General features: G+C 39.7%; 1 protein-coding gene across 1 annotated transcript in view; it reads left to right on the plus strand.

Annotated features, from left to right (window-relative positions):
• ERAP1 (endoplasmic reticulum aminopeptidase 1) overlaps positions 1-24,443 on the plus strand; it is a 32,620-nt gene that overhangs the window by 616 nt on the left and 7,561 nt on the right. The window contains exons 2-14 of the mRNA XM_045847902.1: positions 4,633-5,178; positions 7,266-7,404; positions 9,909-10,043; positions 12,706-12,826; positions 13,428-13,582; positions 13,920-14,033; positions 15,214-15,345; positions 18,072-18,203; positions 18,339-18,407; positions 19,916-20,070; positions 21,449-21,528; positions 22,106-22,289; positions 23,878-24,034. Coding sequence (XP_045703858.1) covers positions 4,652-5,178; positions 7,266-7,404; positions 9,909-10,043; positions 12,706-12,826; positions 13,428-13,582; positions 13,920-14,033; positions 15,214-15,345; positions 18,072-18,203; positions 18,339-18,407; positions 19,916-20,070; positions 21,449-21,528; positions 22,106-22,289; positions 23,878-24,034 — 2,100 coding nt within the window. The 5' untranslated portion in view covers positions 4,633-4,651. The remainder of the gene's footprint in view (positions 1-4,632; positions 5,179-7,265; positions 7,405-9,908; positions 10,044-12,705; positions 12,827-13,427; positions 13,583-13,919; positions 14,034-15,213; positions 15,346-18,071; positions 18,204-18,338; positions 18,408-19,915; positions 20,071-21,448; positions 21,529-22,105; positions 22,290-23,877; positions 24,035-24,443) is intronic.

Genomic DNA, 24,443 nt, shown 5'->3' on the forward strand with positions numbered 1-24,443 from the left:
TTTGCGCCTGAAGGTCCCAAGTGTCAATTCTCTCCGAGCTTCTGTACGTCTTACCGCCAACTGTCCTCACTTCGCTCCACCTCTAACCCGGTTCCATTCAGATCCTGCTCTCCTTTTGAGCCAATTCATGTTTCCTGTGCGGGTGCCTCACAGAGTAACTCGCCAGGTGGGACTGCAAGTTAATTTCATGAGGAAGGAGAACAGCAGACGACACTTCCTTACAGTTTTCATAGAGATTCCGTGTGTAGGCCAGGTCCTGAAAGAAACGCTCTCTCAACTTAGCACGTGGTCAACGATTAAAATAACTTTTTAAAATTGGCCAGAGTTGTCTGTTTTCCTAAGGAGTTGGAATTGTACTAATATCTAGCGTATTTGCAGGTAAGCCTGAAAAAAAAAACAACAGAAAAAAATCTAATGCGTTAAGAAAAAAAGTCGAACTAATTAAACATTTTTATTATTTACCTGCAGTGAGAAGTCATTATCAGGGCTTGTTAATTTCTTTGTTCAGAGCACAGGAAAGAAAGTCCATCACCTCTCTAATGATCGATTTCACATTCCATAGTGTCCCAATAAAGGGAAGGGTGAGCTAATCCAGAACCAGCTACCCCAGGCTTACTGTGTGAGCAGGAAAAGGCAGAATCGCCAAAGACAGGCTAAATAAAGTTCCCAAAGTATCTGGAACTCAAACCAAGTGACTGTAAGTAAAGTTAGGTACTCTGTTACTGCTGCACTTTCACTGACCACATTGACTATGAAAGACCAGGTGCCAGAAAAAAATATTTTCTAAAACTCTAAGGGAGTACAGTCAAGTACAGGAAAGTCCTTTAAACCCTTATCCCTGTGCTCTAAATCTGTGTATTCAACTGCCCCCTTTGGATATCACATAGACATCACAAATTAAGCAAACTAAAATGAGAACCTTCGATTCCTCCCCTCCCTTTTAAATCTATTCCACCTCTCGTCTTCTCTGTCTCAGTAAAGGGCACCGATGATCTCTCATGTTCATTCTAGAAACCTGACAGCAATTCTAAGCATCCTTTCCCTTACCCCTCACTTAGGATGATGAATCCATTCATTTCCCAGTGTCTGTGTTTCTCTCCTCTCCCTCACCCCTCTTCCTCCCTTTGCCATCACCACCCCAGTGTGACACACTAGCTTACTTTGTCTAGATTACGTATTAACTGGTCTCGTGGCCTTCATTCTTGCTCCTTTCCAGTCCTCCCTGCTTCACACAGCAACCAGAGTAATTTTCTTAAAGTGTGAATTAGATCCTAAAGCCTCCTAGCTCAAAACCCAGTGGCCTCTCATTGCTCTTAGGCTAGCATCCCAAATCCTTAAGCCTATGAGGCTGTGTAGTGGTCTGGCCCCTGCCCACCTATCCAAGGCACATCTTTCCTGCCGCATTCTGTGTGCTCCAGGTTCACTGGCCTTTATCAGCAGCAGTCTACTTCCTTTAAGCCTGCAGACTGGATTGCTGTCCCCCCTGTCGGGGAAACTCTCCCGCTCTCTCTTTTCTCAGCTAACATGAATTTGTCCTTTAAATCTCAGCTAAAAGTGTCAGATGGCCCCAGTGTAAATTAGTCTTCCCTGTTATTCTCTTTCACTACCTGTGTGTGCTTTTTTGTCAGCTTATTAACCCCTCTCCCCTTTGAGGTCAGGGACCTGTGCTATCTTGCTCTGCTAGTGGTCTGAAAAACCCCTGACATGACATATAATAGGCCCTGAATAAATATTTGTGCAATGAGTGATTGACAATATTTTAACTCATTTAATCTTTATGACTATCTGTGAGAGAAGTGTTCATCTCATATTACACATGAAGAACATGAAACTGGGATTAAGTCACCTGTCCAAGGTCATGCAGTATGTGGCAGAGCAAGACCTCAAAGCCAGGTTTCCTTTTCTGACTGTAAGCTGTATGTATGTGTGTGTATGTATGTACAATCAATATGCCTATAATTATATCTGTATGTATTCTGACATTTAAGCTGTCCGTATTCCATGCTCCATTTTGGTTTCCTGGCATTGCCTCCTTCTCGGGACACAGCCGTGTTCTCTTTGATTCCCTCCCCTCATGGACACAACCCTGTGAAGCCTTTGATATGAGTTCTCACTGCCAACAGCCTTAGCAGCCCATGGGCCTTGCTGTCGGCTCAGAACCATTTGGGATTTTTAGATTTCCTCTCAGCTGTTGGAGAACACTCAGGGACTTCCAGAGTCCTCACATGCCAGAACTTGCACTTTTCACTGTACTCTCTACCATCTTGCGTCACTGGCTAAATGCACTAAGCTACTGCCATCGGAAATTCCAAATGGAAGCCTCACATATGTTCCCTTTACTTCTCCAACTTCAAGGGAAATCCATCGTTCTCCTCCTGCCCTGGGAGGTAGGGACAAGAACGCTTTACCATTTTGGCATTTAACTTTTATTAATTTTCAAATTGCGCCAATCCTTGCATCCTTAATTAGGTTCCTAGCAAAAAAACAAACACCACCCCACCAACAATAACAACCAGAGCTGTTCTTTTTGTTCACATCTCTCTTCTGTCTTACTTGGTAGTGCCTTTTGAACTGGAATTATGGTGTCTCTGTAGTTGACTACCTCTGCTGTGTTGTCCTTTCCATGTAGCCTGCAAATCCACTCCATGGGGAAGGGGAGGTAGGTTCCTCTAACTGTAGCCTCTCAGGTAGGGCTCAAGAGATAAGACCAAGGTTTGGAAAGGATTATCCAGGAGCTTTTCAACCTAGCTCTTCAACAGAATTTCTGGGAAGTTTAAAAAAATTCTGATTGCCTTCACTTCATCACCACAAATCCCAGTTTAATTATTCTAGATAGGGATCTAGTCAAGAGTTATTTTAAAAGTCTCCAAGCCAATGTTAATATGCAACCAGAGTTGAAAACCACTAAATGTAGGGAGAATCCCATGCATCACGATCATTTCAAGGGATCCACATTGCAGCATTACTACTTTTCTCATCTGATCCAAATGTCTGGGTGACAGAGGAGTTGGAAGGAATTAGGGCCAATTACCCCTCCTGCTAAGCACCCATTAGAGAGACATCTTTGTCTAAGACAGAGAAAGAAGTATGCTGGGTTCTCAGAGCCTGGGTTGCCAACTCCCCTGTGATTCCCCAGTCAGGGGACATGACTGGGTTGCCGGCCAGGTCCCCAGTAGGGGGCGCACCAGAGGCAACCACACATTGATGTTTCTCTCCCTCTCTTTCTCCTTCACTTCTGTTCTCTCTAAAACTAAATAAATAAAATCTTTATAATATAATAATCATTCTCCACCAAATTCTCCTGGGGCTCCCTTGGTCCACATCAATTGACTGAACAACCCTCTACTTTCTCCCATTGTGCTTTAGCTCCCGCCCCGGTTTACTCCATCTTCAATGAACACTTAATGCCTCCCTTCATTTCCAAATCTGACCTAATCTTTCAGACCACCCTCAAAAGCTGGTCCTGCAGGAAAGCATCCCAGAGTCCCCGCAGCCAAGCTACTCTCCTTCCTCAGAAACATCATTCCATTCTTCCCCAGCACCCTCTTTTATTATTCTTACAGGGCTCCACACTTTCTGCTGTGTTTCATTATTTGTGTACAAATGTTTCTGCCTTTCCAGGTTTTGAAGTTTTGGGTTGTGGGATTATGTCTTGTGTATTACCATATTCCACACTGTGCTCGGCACATGGCCTTCTACGTAACAGGCATTCAACACATATCTGTTGGGTTGATTGTAAGAGAGAATCCAGGTGACAGGTGTGTTTGTTATACACTATGGTGAAAATCACCATAAACTCTTTAAGTAATTCCTGGATACATAACTATTCAATTAACTTTCAGCATGACAATTTGATACAGATCCAACATTATTAAAGGTTACTGTTCTGGATACTTGCTTTCTTCCTCTTGCTACTCAGTCTCTACATCTTCCTGTGCTTCTTGTGTTTTATAAAGTCTCTGCTTTGTAAGCTTTGTGAGAAAAGGCTTGTCTCTCACTGCAGAAGCTGCAAAGTCCCGATTCTTGCTTTCTCCACCTCCTTGCCTGGTACTGTGGGTACCTCACTTCTGCTCCAACAATTGCAGTTGAAAGTTAGGACTTGGAAGCTGAAACAAGTCACAACTGCAGGGGTAGTGGAGAACTCACTGTAGTGGTAGCTGCTGCTGTGTCAAGCATCTGACCTCCAGGGTAATAGGGCATCTTCCTCCAAGGCCCAGTGTGGGTGAGGAGCGGTCGTCTGGTCAGATGTTCCTCTGATGTGGTCCTGGCCGTTCATCTTTGCCATTTTATGAGCCTGGTTTCCCAAATGTCCTGGCAACTGTGCAACCTATTTAGTGAGGTCAGGATCCTCAGCCAGAGCTTGTTCTGTTGCTTTCAACCAAGAACACTACTGATAAAATTAATTTAAACTTTGAAAACCAGAGGATGCCTTTGAGTAGGTGTTAATGACTATTGCTAACCCTAAATTTTTTTTCTATGAATCAGTAACATCAGAAAGGTAGTTTTAGTTTTAGAAAAAGACCTAGTACTTTTGAAAGTCTGTATCTACATTTGCCAGTTCTGGGTGGATACATTCTGAAGTCATGCTGTCCTGATAATATTTTAGTAACTTTTTTTCTGCTTTTTTTTTAGGGAAGCTTGAACAAAGAAGATGATATCTCTGTCTAGCAAATGGCCACTTGGAACTGTGTCATTTCTATCTCTCTCACTGTTGATTCTCTTAATTGGGTCAACCCCTTCCTGGTGTCAGAGTAGTGAAGCTACATCTTCAAAAGCTATTAATGGGACACCGTTTCCTTGGAATGAAGTGAGACTTCCTGAGCACATCATCCCAGTTCATTATGATCTCATGATCCATGCAAATCTCACCACTCTGACTTTCGAGGGGACCACGGCCATAGACATCACTGCCAGCCAGCCCACCACTGCCATCATCCTGCATAGTAACCGCCTGCAAATATCTAAGGCCACCCTCAGGAAGGGAGCTGGAGCGAGGCAGTCTGAAGAGCCGCTGAGAGTCCTGGAGCACCTGCCTCATGAGCAAATCGCACTTCTGGCTCCCGAGCCTCTGGTTGCTGGGCTCCCGTACACGGTTGTCATTGATTATGCCGGCAATCTTTCTGAGAGCTTCCATGGGTTTTATAAAAGCACCTACAGAACCAAGGAAGGGGAAGTGAGGTATTTTCTTCTGTTTTTTTTTTAAGCTTCAAGTGCTGCCCACACAAAACTTATTATTTCAAATGGATTGTCTTATAAAATTTCCTTGACTGTTGAATTCTTTCTTTGGTTTGGCTTTTGCATCCTCTTGGTAGAGTTCAAAATGACAATAGTTTGTTTTCTTTGTTTTTTTGGGTCTCATTCTTCATTGTGTTTTAACCAGTTTTCTTGCTTTCATCTCTATCAGTGTAATTACCTATTTGTTTATTTAATTAGATTTCTTGGACATTATAAACATCATTAGTTTTCTTGGCCTATGTATTAGTTTTCTAGGGCTACTATAACAAAGTACCATATATTAGGTGGCTTAAAACAATAGTTCATTCTCTCACAGTTCTGGAGACTGGGAGCCCAAATCAGGGCGTCAGGGTGCCTGTGCCCCTAGCATCTGAGGAGAGCTCTTCCTCGCCTCTTCCTCGCTTGTGGTGGCCCTTGAGCCTCGCTGTTCCTTGGATTATAGCTCCTCTGGGCTGATCTCTGCCTCTGTTATCACACAGACATTCTCCAATTTTCCCTCTTCTTATAAGGACCCCAGTCATATAGGATTCGGGCCGAACCTGATGGCCTCATATTAACATGAGTACATCTGCAAAGACCCCGTTTTCAAATAAAGTCACATTTACAGATACTAGAAATTAAGACTTCAAAATACCTTTTTAGAGGACACAATTCAACCCACAACAGTCTATTAGAGGGAATACTTTCCCCTCAGTTCAGACTTCACAGGGGTCCTCATCTCCCTTGTTCTAGTTCTGTTTTTAAGGACGTAATTTATTTTGGGAGATTTTATACTAAATTTTAAAATGAAGTTTTACTTGTCAATAGATTATACTAGCTTACTTTTCTGATTACATATATATGTGTATATGTATACGTATATGCATATGTATGTATATACATGTGTGTGTATAGAGAGAGAGATAAAAATCAGATGCTACCAAAAAGAACTTTTAAGAAAGTAAAATTTATCCCAATCACAGCTCTTAGAGATAACCACCACTTCTATTTTAGGGGAACATCCTTCTAAACTTCTCTCTGATTAGGCATATACATTATTTTATGTAAGTGGAGCAACATTATATTTTCTGTTTTAGAAGAGAGTTCTTTAAATATGTTGAGAAGATGTTTTATATGAATGCCTTATCACTATACATCATTTTAATGCCTATTAAAATGTATGTTTGTGCACTGATTTATTTAACTACTCCTTTATTGATGGAGATTATGTTGTTTCCAACTTTACAGCATCAGCAACACTTGGATGAACATGTTTGTAAATTATGTCTTTGGAATAAATACCTAGAATTAAAATTGTTAAGTCAACGGGTCTATAGATTTTTGATTCCCTTGCCATACTCCTCACCTCTAACCAATCCTGTGTATCAGAAATCTCTTTAGAGCACAGGTGGCAAACACAAGGCCCGAGGGCCAAATCCGGCCCTCCACCTTGTTTTATTTGGCCTGGCACCTTGTTCCTACCCAGAGGCACTGTTGAGCTCTTGCTTAACTGTTAAGGAGTAGTCACATTTATACAGTCCTAACATTACATTCGGCCCTTTGAAGGTGACCGGGAGGCTGATGTGGCCCCCAGTGAAAATGAGTTTGATACCCCTGCTGTAGAGCCAAAAAGTCAATAGATATCTCCATTTGATTTAAATTACATTGATAATTGAAGAAGTTGAGCAACTTTTTGATATATTTACTATTTGTAGGTTTTTCTTTTGTGAATTGCCTATTTATAACCTGTGTTTTCTGTTGACTTGGTTGCTTGGTATATTCTTGTTCATTTTAAGAGCTCATTATCTATGAAGGCTATTGACTCTTTGTCAAATACCTTTCAATCAATTTTCCCAAGTTTTACTTGTCTTTTCACTTAGTTTGTGATAGCTTTTGTAATATAAAAGATTTTTTTGTTAGTAAAAACCATCAATCTTATGGTAGTAGAAATTAAAATACATGCATGCACACACACACACACACACACATATGCACCTTTTAGAATCCCTGTGCCTCATGCTGTGTCCTTTTTCTCACTCGCTTAATATTAGGGTGCTGGCATCAACACAGTTTGAACCCACTGCAGCCCGAATGGCCTTCCCCTGCTTTGATGAGCCTGCTTTCAAAGTGAGTTTCTCAATCAAGATCAGAAGGGAACCAAGGCACCTCGCCATCTCCAATATGCCCTTGGTGAGTCTGAACTCCTTTTCATCTATTGTAAAAACCAGAAAGCCCATTGCTTCACTGTGACTTGCATTACTCCAATGATAGTAATTATCCAGGTCACCCGTTTTGTTTGTTTTATTGCCTAACAGAGAGCTAACATTTTTTTTCATTTTCAAACTATGCTTTTGTTTCAAGCAACAATTTATTTGTAGTCCTAGAAAAAAAATTGTTCCCTAAAACATGGAAGATTTTGGTAAGAGTGATATTCTAGGTCATCGGTGTCGATGGAGGGAATCAGCACCGATGCATTCAGGTCCTTCACAAAGCACTTTCACCTTTATTGTCTCATATCGTCTTTTAAAAGGATTGTAAAGAGAACGTTTTGTTGAATAAAGCCATATTTCCAGTGTATAGTCATTTTCTATATTATCTGTATGCTATATACTAATATTAACTATACAGTTTGTAACCGTATGAATGAGAGTGGGCAGACAGAAAAGGAAAAAAGTAATATTTTCAGAATATTTGAATACTAACAGTAAGTAATGATAGGTAGCTCTGTTTCCTTTAAAGAAACCATTACTCTTCAATTTCAAGGCAGATTTGGACAGTGTTTCTTCTTATTTTTTCAAAGTGGCGAGAGATGATTGTGCCAAATGAGTACAACAACTGTAAGTGCCATTATCCTATGATTCTGGCAGCTTAGAAAAAGCATCCGCTGAGCTGTCATTCTGTAGCAGAGTCAGACCAGCCCCTGAAGCGCCCACATCCTTTGTTCAGAGAGGCTCACTGTGGAGGAGCCTCAGGGTGGACCAGGCTTTGTCCGGAGTCCTGAAGGACAGCCCGTCCCATCCCTGTGTAATACCTGTGCACGAAGGGACCCAGAGTGCCACAGACCAACCTCTAGTACAGTACTCCTCAACCTTTAAAACTTCATATCCTCCCTAAATACCTTAAGGATCCCTTCCTCAAACAAGACTGTGACAGGCCCCCCTAGAGGGCTGTCCCCTATGAAAGTCATCCTTCTGAAAATCCCGGCCAGCCAAGAACTTGTGTCTCCCCCTCCCCACATTCATATATGAAAGATAAGGAAAAAATTGTCATTTTTCTAATATGAATTTGAGATAGAGGACATGTTTTTTCAAATTATAGTTCCCTCCCCCAACATTATGGTATTGCTCCCAAGACAGTAGTGAGTTCTCTGGAGAATTACAGCTTTAGGAAAATAAAGGACCAGGGAGAGAGACAAGGTTGGTAGAGAGATTCATAGGCTTGCAGGGGAAGAGGCCTCTGAGGCTTTGCAAAGATGCAAAATGGAGCATAAATCCAAGGATTTCCAGGACCTACTTGTTGAAGATAGGAAACTCTAATGTGATCTTGTCCCTTGGACAGGAAAGCCCTCCCCTGGGCAGAACAGGAGCGGCCTGAATCAGGCTGCAGACGTGGGTGGTGGGGAAAGACAGTGGAGTCTGAAAGGATCTTGTTGGAGGCAAGAAAAGCAAATAGTTAATCACATTTAAATTTGAATTAGTTTATTTAGCTTACTTTTCTCATAATTATCACAGCATCAGGAAAGAAAATGTTGGTTAGGGTTGGTAAAAGCATTTTAAAAAGAAAAGGTAATTTTGTGTTCTTCAGGTGTAAACCGGGGTTGACTACTAGAGTCAGGGCTTGGATGACCAGAGAGTGACCAGCTCGAGGGTATTGAGAAGAAGGGCCAGGGTGCAGAAATGGGGGTGGAAGGAAGATTATAGGAAAAACCATGTGTTAACAATGGAATGCCAGGCCAGCTGTGGCGGGCCCTTTCTCCAAATCCTGCCCCTTTGCTTTCTGTTGGCCGAGGTATGAGACTTTCTTCATTGGGAGCGGATGTCTTAGACTGGACCTCCACCCCTCCCACCCCACTCTGCAAGGCTGCTTTTTGATTGCATTTTAAAAGCTGATTCCAATGAAGCTGATCAGAGTGTGCAGGTTTGCAGGGTCAGGCCCAGGCATGGGTTGCTTGTTTGGGAAAGCAGAAGCTCTTTTGAGGCTGTATACGGTTGTGTACTTGCTCAGTGCAGAAAATAAGTTAGACGTTGCACTCCCAGGTAATTTTCATACCTGTATTTAAGGACACATAGACTGCGTCTTGGCAAAACCAGTAACCTCAGTTTTGTTTCGTCCCATCTTTATTGTTAATGCTGATGTGCCAAATATAAGTCAGTTTGCAGCCATCTGGATTATTTACAAGAAATTAAGTGGTGATGGTTGCACAACTGTGTGAATATAATTTTTAAAAGCCCACTGAATTTTACACTTTAAAATTGTGAATTTTATGGTATATGAATTATATCTCAATTTAAAAAGTATTTGAATGGAATGATTTGGCCTTAATATCCAAACTGCAACTGGAAAGAAAAATTTTAAAATAATTGTAAAAATGCCACACCATATACTTTCAATGACATGTCTGGTAGGAAATTTCTCTGTATGAAATATTTTTATCACACTGGATTATTTGATGATGTAAGTTATTCTGATTTTAGGTTAAATCCATGACTGTTGCCGAAGGACTCATCGAAGACCATTTTGATGTCACTGTCAAGATGAGCACCTACCTGGTGGCCTTCATTATTTCAGATTTTAAGTCTGTCAGCAAGATGACCAAGAGCGGAGTCAAGGTGAACCCGTGATTGTCACACAGGGTGACCAGCACAGCCTGGTCTACCTGGGACTATCTTGGCTTTAAAATTGGAAGTCCGCATCCTGGGAACCCCCTTGGTCGTGGGCACATCAGGGCTGGCCATCCTACTACCACAGAAGCTCGTACTTACAGTGAGGTTCTAGTAACAAAAGCATGTAGGGAGGCTGGGCCCGGCCCGTGTCACAGTTCTGGCTCCACCACTAACTGCCTGTCCAACCAAGGCCCTGCTCCCTCCTTTTTGAACTTGTTTTTATACTTCTTTAAAATGTGTAGGTTGGACATGATCCTACAATGGTTTCTAAGGTTGCTTCTGGCTACAGCTCTGCACTTTAGAAATGAATGCCATTGACTATCTGAGTGGGGGACTTCTGGCCCTGGGAAGGAAGGCCCGTCTGCTTGGAGCATGAAATGGCTCTCAGAGCCTCTGGACCAGGGAGTGTTGGAACACTGGAGGAAGAAGTCTTGTTTTGTGAGGCACTCGCTCCTTGTCTGGGTACCTTTGTGTAGTGGACAAACTATACAACTCTCTGCTGTGGCTCCGAATGCAAGGAGCTACAAGGCACTTTTTGTTTTTGTTTTTTTTTTTGAGATACCTCACTTATTTGTACTGGATTTCACTGAGGCCTGAATAGTCAGGGTTTCACTGCTAAATTGCCTTTTGTTCCATAGGGCTGAAGCTTCTTATTCTTGTGGAGATATCTCTACTTCCTGGGGATTTGGAGGTGATGCTTGAAACTTGAATGTAGGGAGCAATCTAAATTCAGCAGTGAAACTATCAACAAACACACCCACTTATTGATTTGCCCTCTCAATTTTTTTATGAATGAGCCTTTTTATAATGTCTCTTCCATACTAATTTTGTGACTTATAATTAAAAATACATATTTGGTATTCCTCCCAATTCTGACACAGAGCTCCGGGAACCCTTCAAATTTCCTAAATATAGGGAGCGATAAAGGCGTCTCTTGTTTGATTAATGAGGTGACCTTTGGAAAATCCCTAGGAACCTAAGGATGGGTCAGGGGCAGGGGGGCAAGGGTGCTGGTTGCCAAGAATCAACTAAGTAATTGGACAGTTGGACCTTGTAAAACCACTCCTGATCTCAGCTGGATATTGAGTTCTATCACCAATAGTCAATGATTTAATCAGCCATGCCTGTGTCTGCGCCTCCATAAAAACCCAAACAACGGGTCAGAGAGCTTCCAGGTTGGTGGATGTGTGGAGGTGCTGGAGGTGGGGGTAGCGCACTAGGAGAGGGAACTGAACACTGAAGCTCTGCACCCTTTCCCCATATCTTGTCCTGTGTATCTCTTCCATGTGACTGTTCTTGAGGTATTTCCTTTCACAGTGAACTGGTAATCTAGTAAGTAAACTTTGGACTATGAATTCCTCCAGCAAATCAATCAAACCCAAGGAGGGGGTGTTGAAGCCTTCAATTTATATCCACTTGTTCAGAAGCACAGGCGAAAACCTGGACTTGTGACTGGCATTGGAAGTGGAGGGGAGGGAAGGGGACAGTCTTGTGGGGCTGAACCCTTGCCCTGTGGAATCTGATACTATCTCCGGTTAGACAGTGTCAGAACTGAGTTAAACTGTAGGACACCCGCTGGTGTTGGAGAATTGCTTGGTGATGTGGGGGAAACCACCCCCACACATACCCACTTAGGAACTGGGTACCAGAACCCATTTCACATGCTAATGTTTTTAGTCCTTTTATTTCTTGAAACTTATTAAACATTTTATATTCTGTGTCTAGTAATTGTCATGGCTAAAGTCTTTGTGTGTCTGGTTCTGTGGTTTATGGTTTCGGCTGGCTGTCGCTCACAGTGTCTTCTTGTTCTATGTACATGTTGTGGATTATGCCTGTGAACTTGTATTACCTGAGTTGAAAGTGGGTTATTCCAGAGAGGATTTGTCTTGACTGGAGGCACCTAGCAGCCTGGCACCACTTTAACTCAAATTACTGGCTTTGGGTTTTTAGACAGCCTGGTGATCCTGAATCCAACTGCTAAACAGCATGGTTAGTTTTTAGTTACAAACTCTCTGAGGGGGTCTTTCATTCTTCCCCATATTGCACCAACACTTGAAAAAGACAGTCTTCAGTGCAGTCTTCTTGAGGAAGGGGGTGGTTATTTCTAGTTCACCATTACATTAGGGTGTGGTCCTTCAGGGTTCAGTCTTTGCCAAGGCGCATCTCCACTTTCACTGCACATCTTAAGCAGCCTTTGGGTTTTGCCTCATCCCCTCTGAGTCTTTCAATGCCATGAAAACTGAAGCACAAGTCTGCCTGTCTTGGGCTAGTGTCCTCAGGGCAAAACCTGGCTGCATTGTTTTGCTGACTTCTGAGGGTCCTGCGGTCACTTCATTTCTGGCCTCTTAAGTTGTCTTTATCACTATCGCATGAAAACATTTAAAGAAACATCTTTGTATGTGTTGTCCAGCATTCATAGTTGTTTCAGAAGGGGAGTTTATCAGGAATACTCAACATTAATACAAGAAATAGAACTTCCAGTTGCCTTCTTTGATATTGGCAGCCAGATTCCATAATATGAAGCTACTAATGTCAGTCTTCCTTGCAGTTGTGGAGAGAAACCACTATGGCGTTCGACTGACTTTCTTATTTATGCCTTTCTTTTCAGGTTTCCGTGTATGCTGTGCCAGACAAGATAAACCAGGCAGATTACGCACTGGGCGCTGCGGTGACTCTTCTAGAATTTTATGAGGATTATTTTGGCATTCCTTATCCCTTACCCAAACAAGGTAGAGGTTTTACACAGATATTACAAATGTGGATTAAAAGATCCCAGCCCTAGGTTATAATCCCCTAATTAGCATCCCTGTCGTTATCTCATGCACCCCTCAATTCATTAAAACCCTATGTTAGTAGCCAGACAGCAAAGGACAAATAGTGCATTTTTCATTGTTCACACATACTTGGTAGGAACACAGAAGATGCTCCACACATATTTTTTTTGAATAAATATATTTATACAGCAAAAGAAAATCTGCATTTTCTCTTAAGATCCTTTATAACTATTTTGTGTTTGAGGTTTTAAGTCTATGGGTATCTTGAGTATTCAAAGTAGAGTAGATTATTAAGGCAATTGTTACAATTTTTCAATCCTAAACTACTTGTCAGAAAGTTAGAAATGGAGTCAGGAGGCCTGTGACCCAAGTTTGACCTGAATGAGTCACTATGTGCCTTTTCTCCACTGTGCAAGGTTCTTCCATCCTAGAATTTATGATCCTGCTCAGGCAGCTTAGGTTTAATTACTATATATATCCATTCTGAAAGTTAGTGTGTTTGAGCAATGTGTAGCTTGCAGATCGGTTAATATGTATTTCTTTCCCCGTTCCCAAGATCTCGCTGCCGTTCCTGACTTTCAGTCTGGCGCTATGGAAAACTGGGGCCTGACGACGTACAGGGAGTCCTCTCTGTTGTTTGATGCCGAAAAGTCTTCCGCATCCAGTAAGCTTGGCATCACCATGACTGTGTCCCACGAACTCGCCCATCAGGTATAAAAAGCTCAATCGCACTTCTTAAAAAGTGAGGTTAAACTGTGTCTGTATTGCTTTTATGGGACATTTGAGGCTATTCAAATTTCTACTTTGTCTTTTTTTCTATAGGAAAAATGATTTCTTTAAACTCTTAGCTGCCATGTTTTAAAATCAATATTTAAAGGGTTTTCTTTTTATTTTGATAAAATATTAGTTATATAATGTTAACATCCATTTAACTGACATTATACATATAAAATATATTTCCTTCTGAAGGCCTTATGTTTATGGCTGTGTAGATAATCCAGTTCTCCATAGAAATGTGTGAATAATCTGAGTGATGTTTTCCTTTCAGTGGTTTGGGAACCTGGTCACTATGGAATGGTGGAATGATCTTTGGCTAAATGAGGGATTTGCCAAGTTCATGGAGTTCGTGTCTGTCCGTGTGACTCATCCAGAACTGAGAGTTGTAAGAAGTATTTACTTATTTTTTACATTTTTAGGTTAATTTGTTACTTTGTTCAATATTTCTGGAAAATAGTTTTGATTAGAGAATTCATAGATTAATAACTTCTTTGGAAGTTTAGATATGAATCATGTTCCCAAAATGCTAGTGAACTTTACATATATATATATATATATATATATATATATATATATATATATATATATATCACAAAGGCTTATTTCCAAGCTAAATTGTGAATCTATGATTGCTGTAAAATTTTATTAAATGTTGTCCTCCTTTAATAGAAGCAATGACAGCCTGTCTGTTCTGTATCATTTTTCCAGTGGTCAGAGTGCTCACAAAAGAAGTGTTAGGGACAGTCTGCTATTCTTTCAGTAGAATTCTACTTGCCAAATCAAATAAATTATTCTTAAGGCAATTGCACATTTGACTGTATATGAACGTAGACTCATGGAACCTCCACATATTTATATTAAAAGTCGTGTGTTTAACTTGTGACAATCACATGCAGTAAAATTTAAAAGAAACTAAACTTTATATAAAAAGATCCTTTATTCTTCTATAATTATTTAATTTGCTGATATTTCTTTTCTTTCATCTTCTTGTACACATAATTTGTACATAGTTAGGATTATAATGTACATATAATTATTATGCTACAATAGATCATAAGTATTTTCCTATGTTTCCACATAATCTTTAAAATGATTATATTAAGTGTATTATTCTATTGGTTAATAGGCCTTAATAAATCAGGTTATAGTTGGAATTTGTCCTCCATTATTTTTTCTTTCACTACATGGTTTTAAAGCTAAATCTCTTTGCTGTAAAATACTATAGATGATGACTGCAAATGTTTAAAGCACTCTACATTTTAGTTTCTTGTTTTGTTGCTATTTGGCTATAGGCATAGTGGTTTTGTTTTTAAGTTAATGAGTTTTTTAATCCTAAAGTGATAAGTAAATACTGAAGGTGAGCGAAATCTAAAATGTTTACCAAAAATCATTTTTTCTTGGTTACTCTTTAAAAAATTTTTATTTTGTAAATTCTGTGAATATGGAATATATTGGACCAGAAGTTAGAAATATAAAATCTGCTACCCCAGATCAAGACTTCCTCCTGTCATAGTTTTCATCCATGTGTAAATCATAAGTCATGTTGTCTTTTTCTGCCTCAATAGGAAGATTATTTCTTTGGCAAGTGTTTTGATGCAATGGAGGTAGATGCATTAAATTCCTCACATCCTGTGTCCACACTGGTGGAGAATCCTGCTCAGATTCGGGAGATGTTTGATGAGGTGTCTTATGAAAAGGTAAAGATGGATAATAAGAGTGCAGTTTGGACATTGAAACTTATAAATACTGGGGTGGAGGGATTTTAGTTAGGGTTGTGGGGTAACTCACCCTTCATAAGGAACAACCCAGACTGAATGCCTTGTATGCTGACCTGTGCTGGCAGGAGTTCACTCATTTAGGACTGACTTGCAATTCGTTTAGTAATCCTGAAGATTAAATTTTGGCAAATTCTTCATTTACTCTGTTGAGTTTTAGTAGGCCATGAATTTTTGACTTACGCAATTAGGTCTCGATTGAGTATTGACTTTGTACCAGGCAAAAGTTCCTGCCCTTGTGTGACTTAACTTTCAGTGCCTTTGGGAATGGTTTGCATTGTTGAACTGCAAAGCACTGTCCTGCACGATGTGATTAATAACAGAATTGTTGCCAACATTTAATAATTGGGAGATTTTACATAAAAATCCAGACTTCTTGCTTCTCTTAGATGAGGGGAAGAAGAATTCTGGTCACAGTGGGCTGTATTTCCTTTGGCAACATAGGCTGCAGCTAAGTGATGGCTCCTTTATGAAGTCAAAGTTTCTGCTTTTCCACTTCTTCTTCTAATGCCACCATTTATATTGTCTTCTCACTGAGGCAGAGAATGTGCCATTTATCATTATGTTTGGCTGTTTTATTTACAGCAAACAGAAAGGTATTTCTTGCTCAGATGTTTTTGTAATAGTGCAGGGGAGATGAAAATAGATATAAACACATAAAACAATGGAGCAGAATTTAGAGTCCAGAAATAAATGCATATGTCTATGGTCAATTTATGACCAAGTAGCTGAGGATATAGAATTGGGAAAGGCCAGTCTCTTTAATAGATGGTATTGGGAAACCTGGACCCCTGTGTTATACCATTCACAGAACTGAACTCAAATTGGACTAAAGACTTAAACTTAAGACCAAAACCATAAAAATCCATCAGGAAAACATAAGGGAAAAGCTGCTGGACATGGGTTCTTGACAATGGTTTTTTTTTGTATATGAATCCACAAGTACAAGCAACAAAAGCAAAAACAAACAAGTGGGACTACAATAAACTCAAAACTTCTACATGGCAAAATAAACAAAATGAATAGACCAATATGGAGTGGGAAAAAATGTTTGCAAGCCACGTATCTAATGAGGGGTTAATATCCAAAATATAAAAAAGACTCATACAGTTCAATAACAAAATCAATCTGATTGAAAATGGGCAGAGGACCTGAGTAGACATTTTACAAAGTAGAAATTTTATAAAGAAGATGGTATGTGAAAAGGTGTTCAACATCATGAATCATTGGGGAAATGCAAATCAAAAACCAAAGTGAGATGCCACCTCACACCTGTTAGGAGGGCGACAATGAAAAAGACAAGTAACATGTCGGTGAGGATGTGGAGAAAAGGGTTCCCAGCACTGTTGATGGGAATGTGTATCAGTGCAGCCACTATGGAAAACATTATAGGGGTTCCTCAAAAAATTAAAAATAGAACTACCGTGCGATCCAGTGATTTCACTTCTGTTCATTCTCCAAAGAAAATGAAAACACTAACCTAAAAATCCGTGCACTCCATGTTCATTGCAGTATTACTTACAACACCCAAGATATGGAAACAACCTAAATGTTTATTGATGGATGAATGAATAAATGGTGTGCAGCATATATGTTATATATACACACATTATATATATAATATATATATGAATATTATTCAGCCATAAAAAAGAAAATCTTGCCATTTATAACAACATAGATGGACCTTGGGGGTTTTATGCTAAGTGAAATAAATGAGAGAAAGACAAATACTGTAGGATTTCACTTATATGTGGAATCTTAAAAAAAAAAAAAAAAAAAAGAACCAGAAACAAAAAACCAAGCTCATAGAGAACAGATTGGTGGTTGCCAGAGACAGGGTGTGGGACATGGGCAAAATGGATAAAGGGGGGTCAAAAGGTACAAACTTTTAAATATAAAAAGTCATGGGTTATAATGTACAACATGATGACTATAGCTAATAATGTACTGCATATTTGAAAGTTGCTAAGAGTAGACCTTAAAAGTCTTCATGACAAGAAAAAAATTTTGTAACTGTATATGGTGACGAATGTTGAGTTAGATTTACTGTGATATTTTGCAATATATACAAATATTAAGTCATGTCATACACCTGAAACTAATATAATGCTATGTCGATTATAGCTCGATAAAATAGAGTGCCAGTCCTGTTAGCAGGGATATGCACTTCATGTAGACATTCAGGGATCCAGGCTTTTCCTGTTTTGTGACCCCACCACTCCCAGAGTAGCAATTTCCAACCAGTGTGCCATAAGAATTTTTAAAACATGCCATACTTGACTATTTAGTCAGGGACACTGACCTCTTTTCCCTTAAATTTTCAATTAAAAAATGGTAACAGCCAATATAACAATAGCCATTCTGCGTGAATGAATCAAAATTATACCTATTTTTTTGTCAGATCGGCAAAGAATATATTTTTTTGGTGTGCCTCAGAATTTCAGTGATTAATTTGTGTGCCATGACATGAGAAACATTGAAAATTACTGCTGTAGAGCTGAGAGAAAGACTACTTCCACCTTGAAGAGACCTAAGAAATTCTTCCAGAAAAGGAGACTTTTAAATGAATTATTACAAAATAAAATGTGATGGTTGATTAGATTAAGTCCAAAGTATACCTAACACTTATTTATATCGTCTTTCAGGGAGCTTGTATTCTGAATATGCTAATGGATTATCTTGGTGCTGATACATTTAAAAGTGGTATCGTACATTACCTCCAGAAGTACAGCTATAAAAACACGAAAAACGAGGACCTGTGGAATAGCATGGCAAGTGTAAGTATATTTTTGTGTATCTCTATGTTTGGGATTGACAGGCGTATTATTTTTTTCTCATATTAATCACTCTGAGAAGAATCATGGAGTGTTTTCTACAGAATTGAGAGCAATGTATGTATTTTTGGTTTTTAGATTTGCCCTCCAGATACAGAAACGGTGGATGGCTTTTGCTCTAGGGGTCAACATTCATCTTCGTCCTCAGTAAGTTTTTACCTCTGTACACATTACCCATCTGCACATTCTTTTACTCCATAGCCTCTGAAGGTTGGCTGTGTGCCGAACTTCAAGGTCCTTGATTATATCACCCTCACTCTTGATAAGACTGCATTGAAACTATACCAGACTGACATGCTTTTACAATTTAAAAAAAATATATTTTTTTAGAGCGAAAAGGAGGGAGGGAGAGATAGAGAGATAGTGAAAGAGAAAGAAACATCAATTTGTTGTTCCACTTATTTATGCATTCATTAATTGCTTCTTGTATGTGCCCTGACCAGAAATTGAACCCACAATCTTGGCATATCAGGAAAACATTCTGACCAACTGAGCTACTTGGCCAGGGCAGCTTTTATAATTTTTAAAAAATTATGTACAGAAGGCAGTTGCACAACCTTCTTCAGTAACATGTCTCACTGATGCTAATTTCTTCAGCTTCACTCTCTGTAAAGCAGTGAATTTATAACAGGTTTCTGTGGGAGATTAGGGCTTTATCAGTGAGGTTATGTCAATCATTTTCATAGCAGTTCATTTGTAAGGAAACAAATAATGGCAGCAAGTATTCTTGAGCACTGAGTACATGTCAGTCATGTGTTAAGCACTTATGTGCATTATCGCCTTTACTCTTCACAGTGGGCCTATGAGTTGGAGACTTTTATCCCTGTTTTAGAGATGGGAATATAAAACCCAAAGGCATGTGGTTAGTAAATTGCAGAGCTGAGATCTGAATTTAGATCTAGGTCGTGTTTTTAACTAATAAACTATACAGAATTCATAACACGCGAATCACAGAACAGTCTACATCTCTGTTTGTCTGAACTTGTAGCACATTTTCATAAGCGGCTATGGGTTAGTCTGGAGATTTAACAGAATTTTATCCACTGTGTTTTTGTTTCCTTGGCTTTTTTGTTTTTAGAGATGGCTTTATTCAGTAGTTTGTATATTTGTTCTATAGTGTATTTTATCCTTTCATTAGCTTTTAAATATTTCTTAAAAGTTTTTGTTTTTAGTATCAAAGAATATATCCTCTTTCAAGTTCATGATTGCTTGTCCAGTGTGGTGCATCTGGGTGTTGCCCCTTTGGAATTATAGGCTCCTGACTGAACATGTTTCCCCATGTTGCTTGTCTGAGAGCCAGCATCACTAAGTAGGTGTTGAATACCTGGCCACTTTCCCTTCTCTACTTTCATTCGTATGCCTGTTTTGTGCTCGGTGCCAAGCTCAAACAACCCAGTAGAACCAGGCCTGGTACCTGTTCTCAAGACACACATGTGTAGAGGAAGAAATGAAAAGTAAACAGTCAGTGCTTTAATGACCAGCACGCTGTGGTTGGGGACTGTGCGCGAGGGAGCAGAGGGAAGGCTGAGGAAGAGCTTCACGGAGCAGGTGGTCAGCTGGTAGCAGCTCCATGTGTGAGGGCAAGCTTGGGTTCCGTCTTGTCTTAGAGTTGCGTCTAGGTGGGTCGTGCATCTGTCGTTTTCTGTATCATCCAGCACTGGAAACAGGAAGGCCTCGATGTGAAAGCCATGATGAACACCTGGACGCTGCAGCAGGGCTTTCCCCTGATAACCGTCACCGTGCGAGGGAGGAACGTGCACATGAAGCAAGAACGCTACCTGAAAGGACAAGAGGATGACCCCGAGTCTGGGTAAGCTTCACTGAGAACAACACATTTCTTTTTATCCTGACTTGTAGGATAAAACCTTATTTTTGAAATAGTGCCCTTACTTTGATTGCTACATTTCAATCAACTTTACGTATCCCATGAAGCTGAGTTATACCTTGGTTCATCTCAGTGAAGTTGGTGATATATAATTATTGTAACACTCTCGTGTTTTGTAGCTTGACAGGATGGTGATTTCTAGTTACTGGCTTGAAATAAGCCACAATCTAAGTAACCAGCACTAAATTACAATAGTGTCTGGAAATTTTGATTTCTGGGGATTATGAAAGATTCAATTCTTTTCCTTTGGAAGTCTGAGCTAGCTCCTGGAACTTGTTAGCTTCACACCACAGAAAGACATCACTGAAAATGACATACTGCACCTTGATTGACCCTAGATGGGCATTATTTTTTAAAAAATTATTTCAAAAGAAGTTTAGACTTAATGAAGAAGTTGCAAGAAGCATGCAAAAAATTCCCATCTATTTTTCCCAGGTATATATTAATTGTTTACTACATTTGTTGTATTTCTCTCTGCATATATCTCCACATATGTGCTGTGTGAATATATACATATTTTAACTATTTGAGAGTAATTTGGAGACATGATGCTCTTTTACCCCAAAATACTTCAGTGTGGTATTTTCTAAAAAAAAAAAAAAACAAGAATATTTACTTATATAACCACAGCACAATTATCAAAATTATGAAATAAACTTGATACAATGCTGGCCCCTGGCAGATTATCTAATCTACAAATTTTATTCAGATTTTTCCAATTGTTTTAATGTCTTTGTTGTAAAAAGAAGAAGTTCTGGTGCAGGCAGCATTCAATATTAGGGTCACATTGTATTAATTGTTCCATTTCCTTAGTTCTTTTTCTCTGAAACTGCTTCTCAAGCTTTGTGCTTCTTGACCTTGACATTTTTGAAGAGTACAGCCAGTTATTTTATGGGATGTCCCCCAGTTTGGGTTTTCTGCTGTTTCTTGATGATCAGATTCAAGTTATATATCGTTAGCAGGAATTTTGTAGAAGTGATATGTATATGATGTGGGAGGCACATGATGACAATTTGTGCCATTACTAGTGGTCACAGTTTTTAAGCTTGGCCCTCTGAGCTCCCAGCCAATCACTGTAAAGGCTGACAGGGCTCACTTGAGCCCAATTTCCTAAACCTACTAAAGGAGACTAAGAAGGATGAATAGTTCCTGAAAACAGGATGGGAGTGTTTTGATCTCTCGGTTTTGGCAGCTCTGATACCATTGTTTCTTAAACTAGCTGGTGTCTGGCACATGATAGGTAATTTAATAACTGCTTGTGCATTGAATCAACAAAAGAGTGATCAATCCTCCTGTCTTTTAGGTACCTGTGGCATGTTCCACTGACATTCATCACCAGCAAATCAGACTCAGCCCACAGATTTTTGCTGAAGACAAAAACAGGTAATTTGTTGTGAAAATAGGTGAATGCAAGAAGGAACGCTGGAAACAGGATTTAGATACCACCTTTCTTTTGCCATTTATCTTGGCTAAAGCAAAAAAAAAAAAAAGATCTGGTCAATCTTTGGCTATCTTCTGCAAATCTCTTTCTTTCATTTTCTAGTGAAGTCTCTAGGTTTGAAAGTACTATCTGGTTGCAAAAAAAGGTCAGTATCTTGCCAGATAGAGATTAAAATGGTTAGTTATGTAATGCTATGAAGAAGGGATTACTAATAAAAATTCCCCATTACTTTGTTAACATTGCTAGGTTATATTGTATGTTTGGCCTGAAACATGGCTGAATTCTCCTCATAGGTCTATAAATCTCACAGAAATGGTGTCTAAAACTAGCATTGGCTTTTGTCTATTGGGATGCTGTTTTCTGGTTTCTAAAAGGAACAGGTACAATATGAAGCTCACTTCAGTATTAAAACTGTTCAGTATTAAATTTGCCTTTAGTTTCACGGTCCAATCTCTGATCAGAAAAGCTTTCATCTGTCAAGAGAGAAAATGGAGCTATGATTTATTTTATTTGCTCTAGATGTGCTCATTCTCCCAGAAGAGGTGGAGTGGATCAAATTTAATGTGGGAATGAATGGCTATTACATTGTGCATTATGAGGATGATGGATGGGATTCTTTGACTGGCCTTTTAAAAGGAACACACACAGCAATCAGCAGTAATGATCGAGCCAGTCTCATTAACAATGCATTTCAACTTGTCAGGTAATACAATCTTGGTTTATTTCTGAAGGCAGCTGTTATCACTCAAATTCTTGATTTCTAAAGAAAATGATTGATTGCTAATAAGAAGTTGGAGGGTGTTTTTCCCTAAATTCTAAAAATCCAAGGTTGCTTTTAGCCTTATGGTTAACTTCCTGTCTGTGTTTGCTGAGTAAGGTAAGGAAGGAATCTGTATTTTAATCTTTTTCATTAACAACTAAGATCACATGGAGGTAAAAGTGTAGAAAATCAGGAGACCACCCTGGAGAAGCCCCTGGCAGATTTCTGAAGCCTTATGCTTTGGCTTTCTCTGGCCTTGCTTTAACAGATCAGGTTTCTCCCCACCCCCACCTCCACCCCCACCCCAGCCTCTGGGTCTTTAACAATCTTGAAGCCTCCTCAGAAGAATGAATGGTCCAGGCCCAAGTTGTTCGAATTACACTTCTTGGGTTAAAAGGTTTCCCCCACCCCACCCCCACCGCACACCACCAGCTGGATCCCTGTACTTCTGAGCTTCATTACGGAATGCAGCTCATAAAATGCTGACCAACCAAATGACCTTGGAGTTGTTGAAGATAGTGCGTACTCTTAATTTTCACCCCATGACAATGGTTTTTAAGAACATGGTCCGTGAGCTGATAAATGCACTTCTTTAGTATTTAGGCAGAAGTCCTACAGCAAATCACCCAGGCAGAAAGGAATAATTGATAATTTTCCTCATACCCCATGCCCCTCTGCTCTAAATGTCAAGTTCTTCCTTTTCTGGGCCTCTTGAGGTGACAAAAACAATGGAGGATGAAAATGGGGGCAGCTTAGCTAGCTGTATCGGCATGTCTAAAAATACTCTTCTCGGTAGTGTAGTACTGCTTAAATCTTAGAAGGTTTTGTACTTACATGAGCATGTATCTTACTACTGAGGCTTTTTAAAAAAGATTTTATTTACTTATTTTTAGAGAGGGGAAGGGAGGGAGAAAGAGAGGGAGAGAAACATTGATTGGCTGCCTCTTGCACACACCTGGACTGGGGACCAAACCCACACCCTAGGCATGTGCCCTGACTGGGAATCGAACCAGTGACCTTTTACTTCTCAGGATGATGCCCGACCAACTGAGCCACACCAACCAGGCACCACTGAGGCTTTTACACCAACCCTCTATGATGAAGGGTTTGTATCTATAGTCAGTTTCTTTTTGGAAGGAGAAGAGGATGTGTTCACTCCAGAGACTCATACTATTAACTGAGTGGCAGTCTCTCTTACTAGGCTTCCTGAAGGATCTTTGATCAAAATTCCCATCTTACCCTGGAAGTCAGCACAGAAGCCAATGTCTCATAGAGGGACAGACACATGCTTGCATTTTGTCTTAACCACAAGTTAGCCCTAGCTAACTTCGCAAAACTTCGCAAATATACCATGTAAACGTGTCAGATGTTGTTACGTGCAAAAGAAAAGATGCTAATACAGAGATCCTTATTTATAAGAGGCATTCGTAACTGAGTTTTTTAATAAGATTGTTAAACTATATTTTGAAACATAAGGTTGATTTCCTGGATTTTGTTTTAAATTGATAATCATGGTATGTCTCCTGACCAGCATTGGGAAGCTACCAATTGAAAAAGCCTTGGATTTAACCCTGTACCTGAAACATGAAACTGAAATTATGCCCGTGTTCCAAGGTTTGAATGAGCTGATACCTATGTATAAGTTAATGGAGAAACGAGATATGAATGAAGTGGAAACTCAATTCAAGGTAAAAACTTGAAATAAATTAGGTAGTTGCATAAGTGGTTTGCTTTTATGTGGGTGTGGGAGAATTCTTACTGTTGTGGATATGTCTTGGTACATATTAAAGAAAAGTAAATCAGCCCTGGCTGGCATAGCTCAGTGGATTGAGCGCGGGCTGGGAACCAAAGTGTCCCAGGTTCGATTCCCAGCCAGGGTACATTCCTGGGTTGCAGGCCATAACCCCCAGCAACCGCACACTGATGTCTCTCTCCCCCCCCCCCAAAATAAATATAAAGAAAAAAAGAAATAAAGTACTTTGCTTAAGTTAACCAAAGTGATAAAAAAAAAGTAAATCAAAATTAACTCAGTATTTGGATTAACTGGCAAAGATAATAGTTTTATTTTAGCTCTAAAAATAGATATGGAACTATGCT

This window comes from Phyllostomus hastatus, unplaced genomic scaffold, assembly GCF_019186645.2.
Source record: "Phyllostomus hastatus isolate PE091 unplaced genomic scaffold, TTU_PhHast_1.1 phas_contig_58, whole genome shotgun sequence".
In the NCBI taxonomy this organism is placed as follows: Eukaryota; Metazoa; Chordata; class Mammalia; order Chiroptera; family Phyllostomidae; genus Phyllostomus; species Phyllostomus hastatus.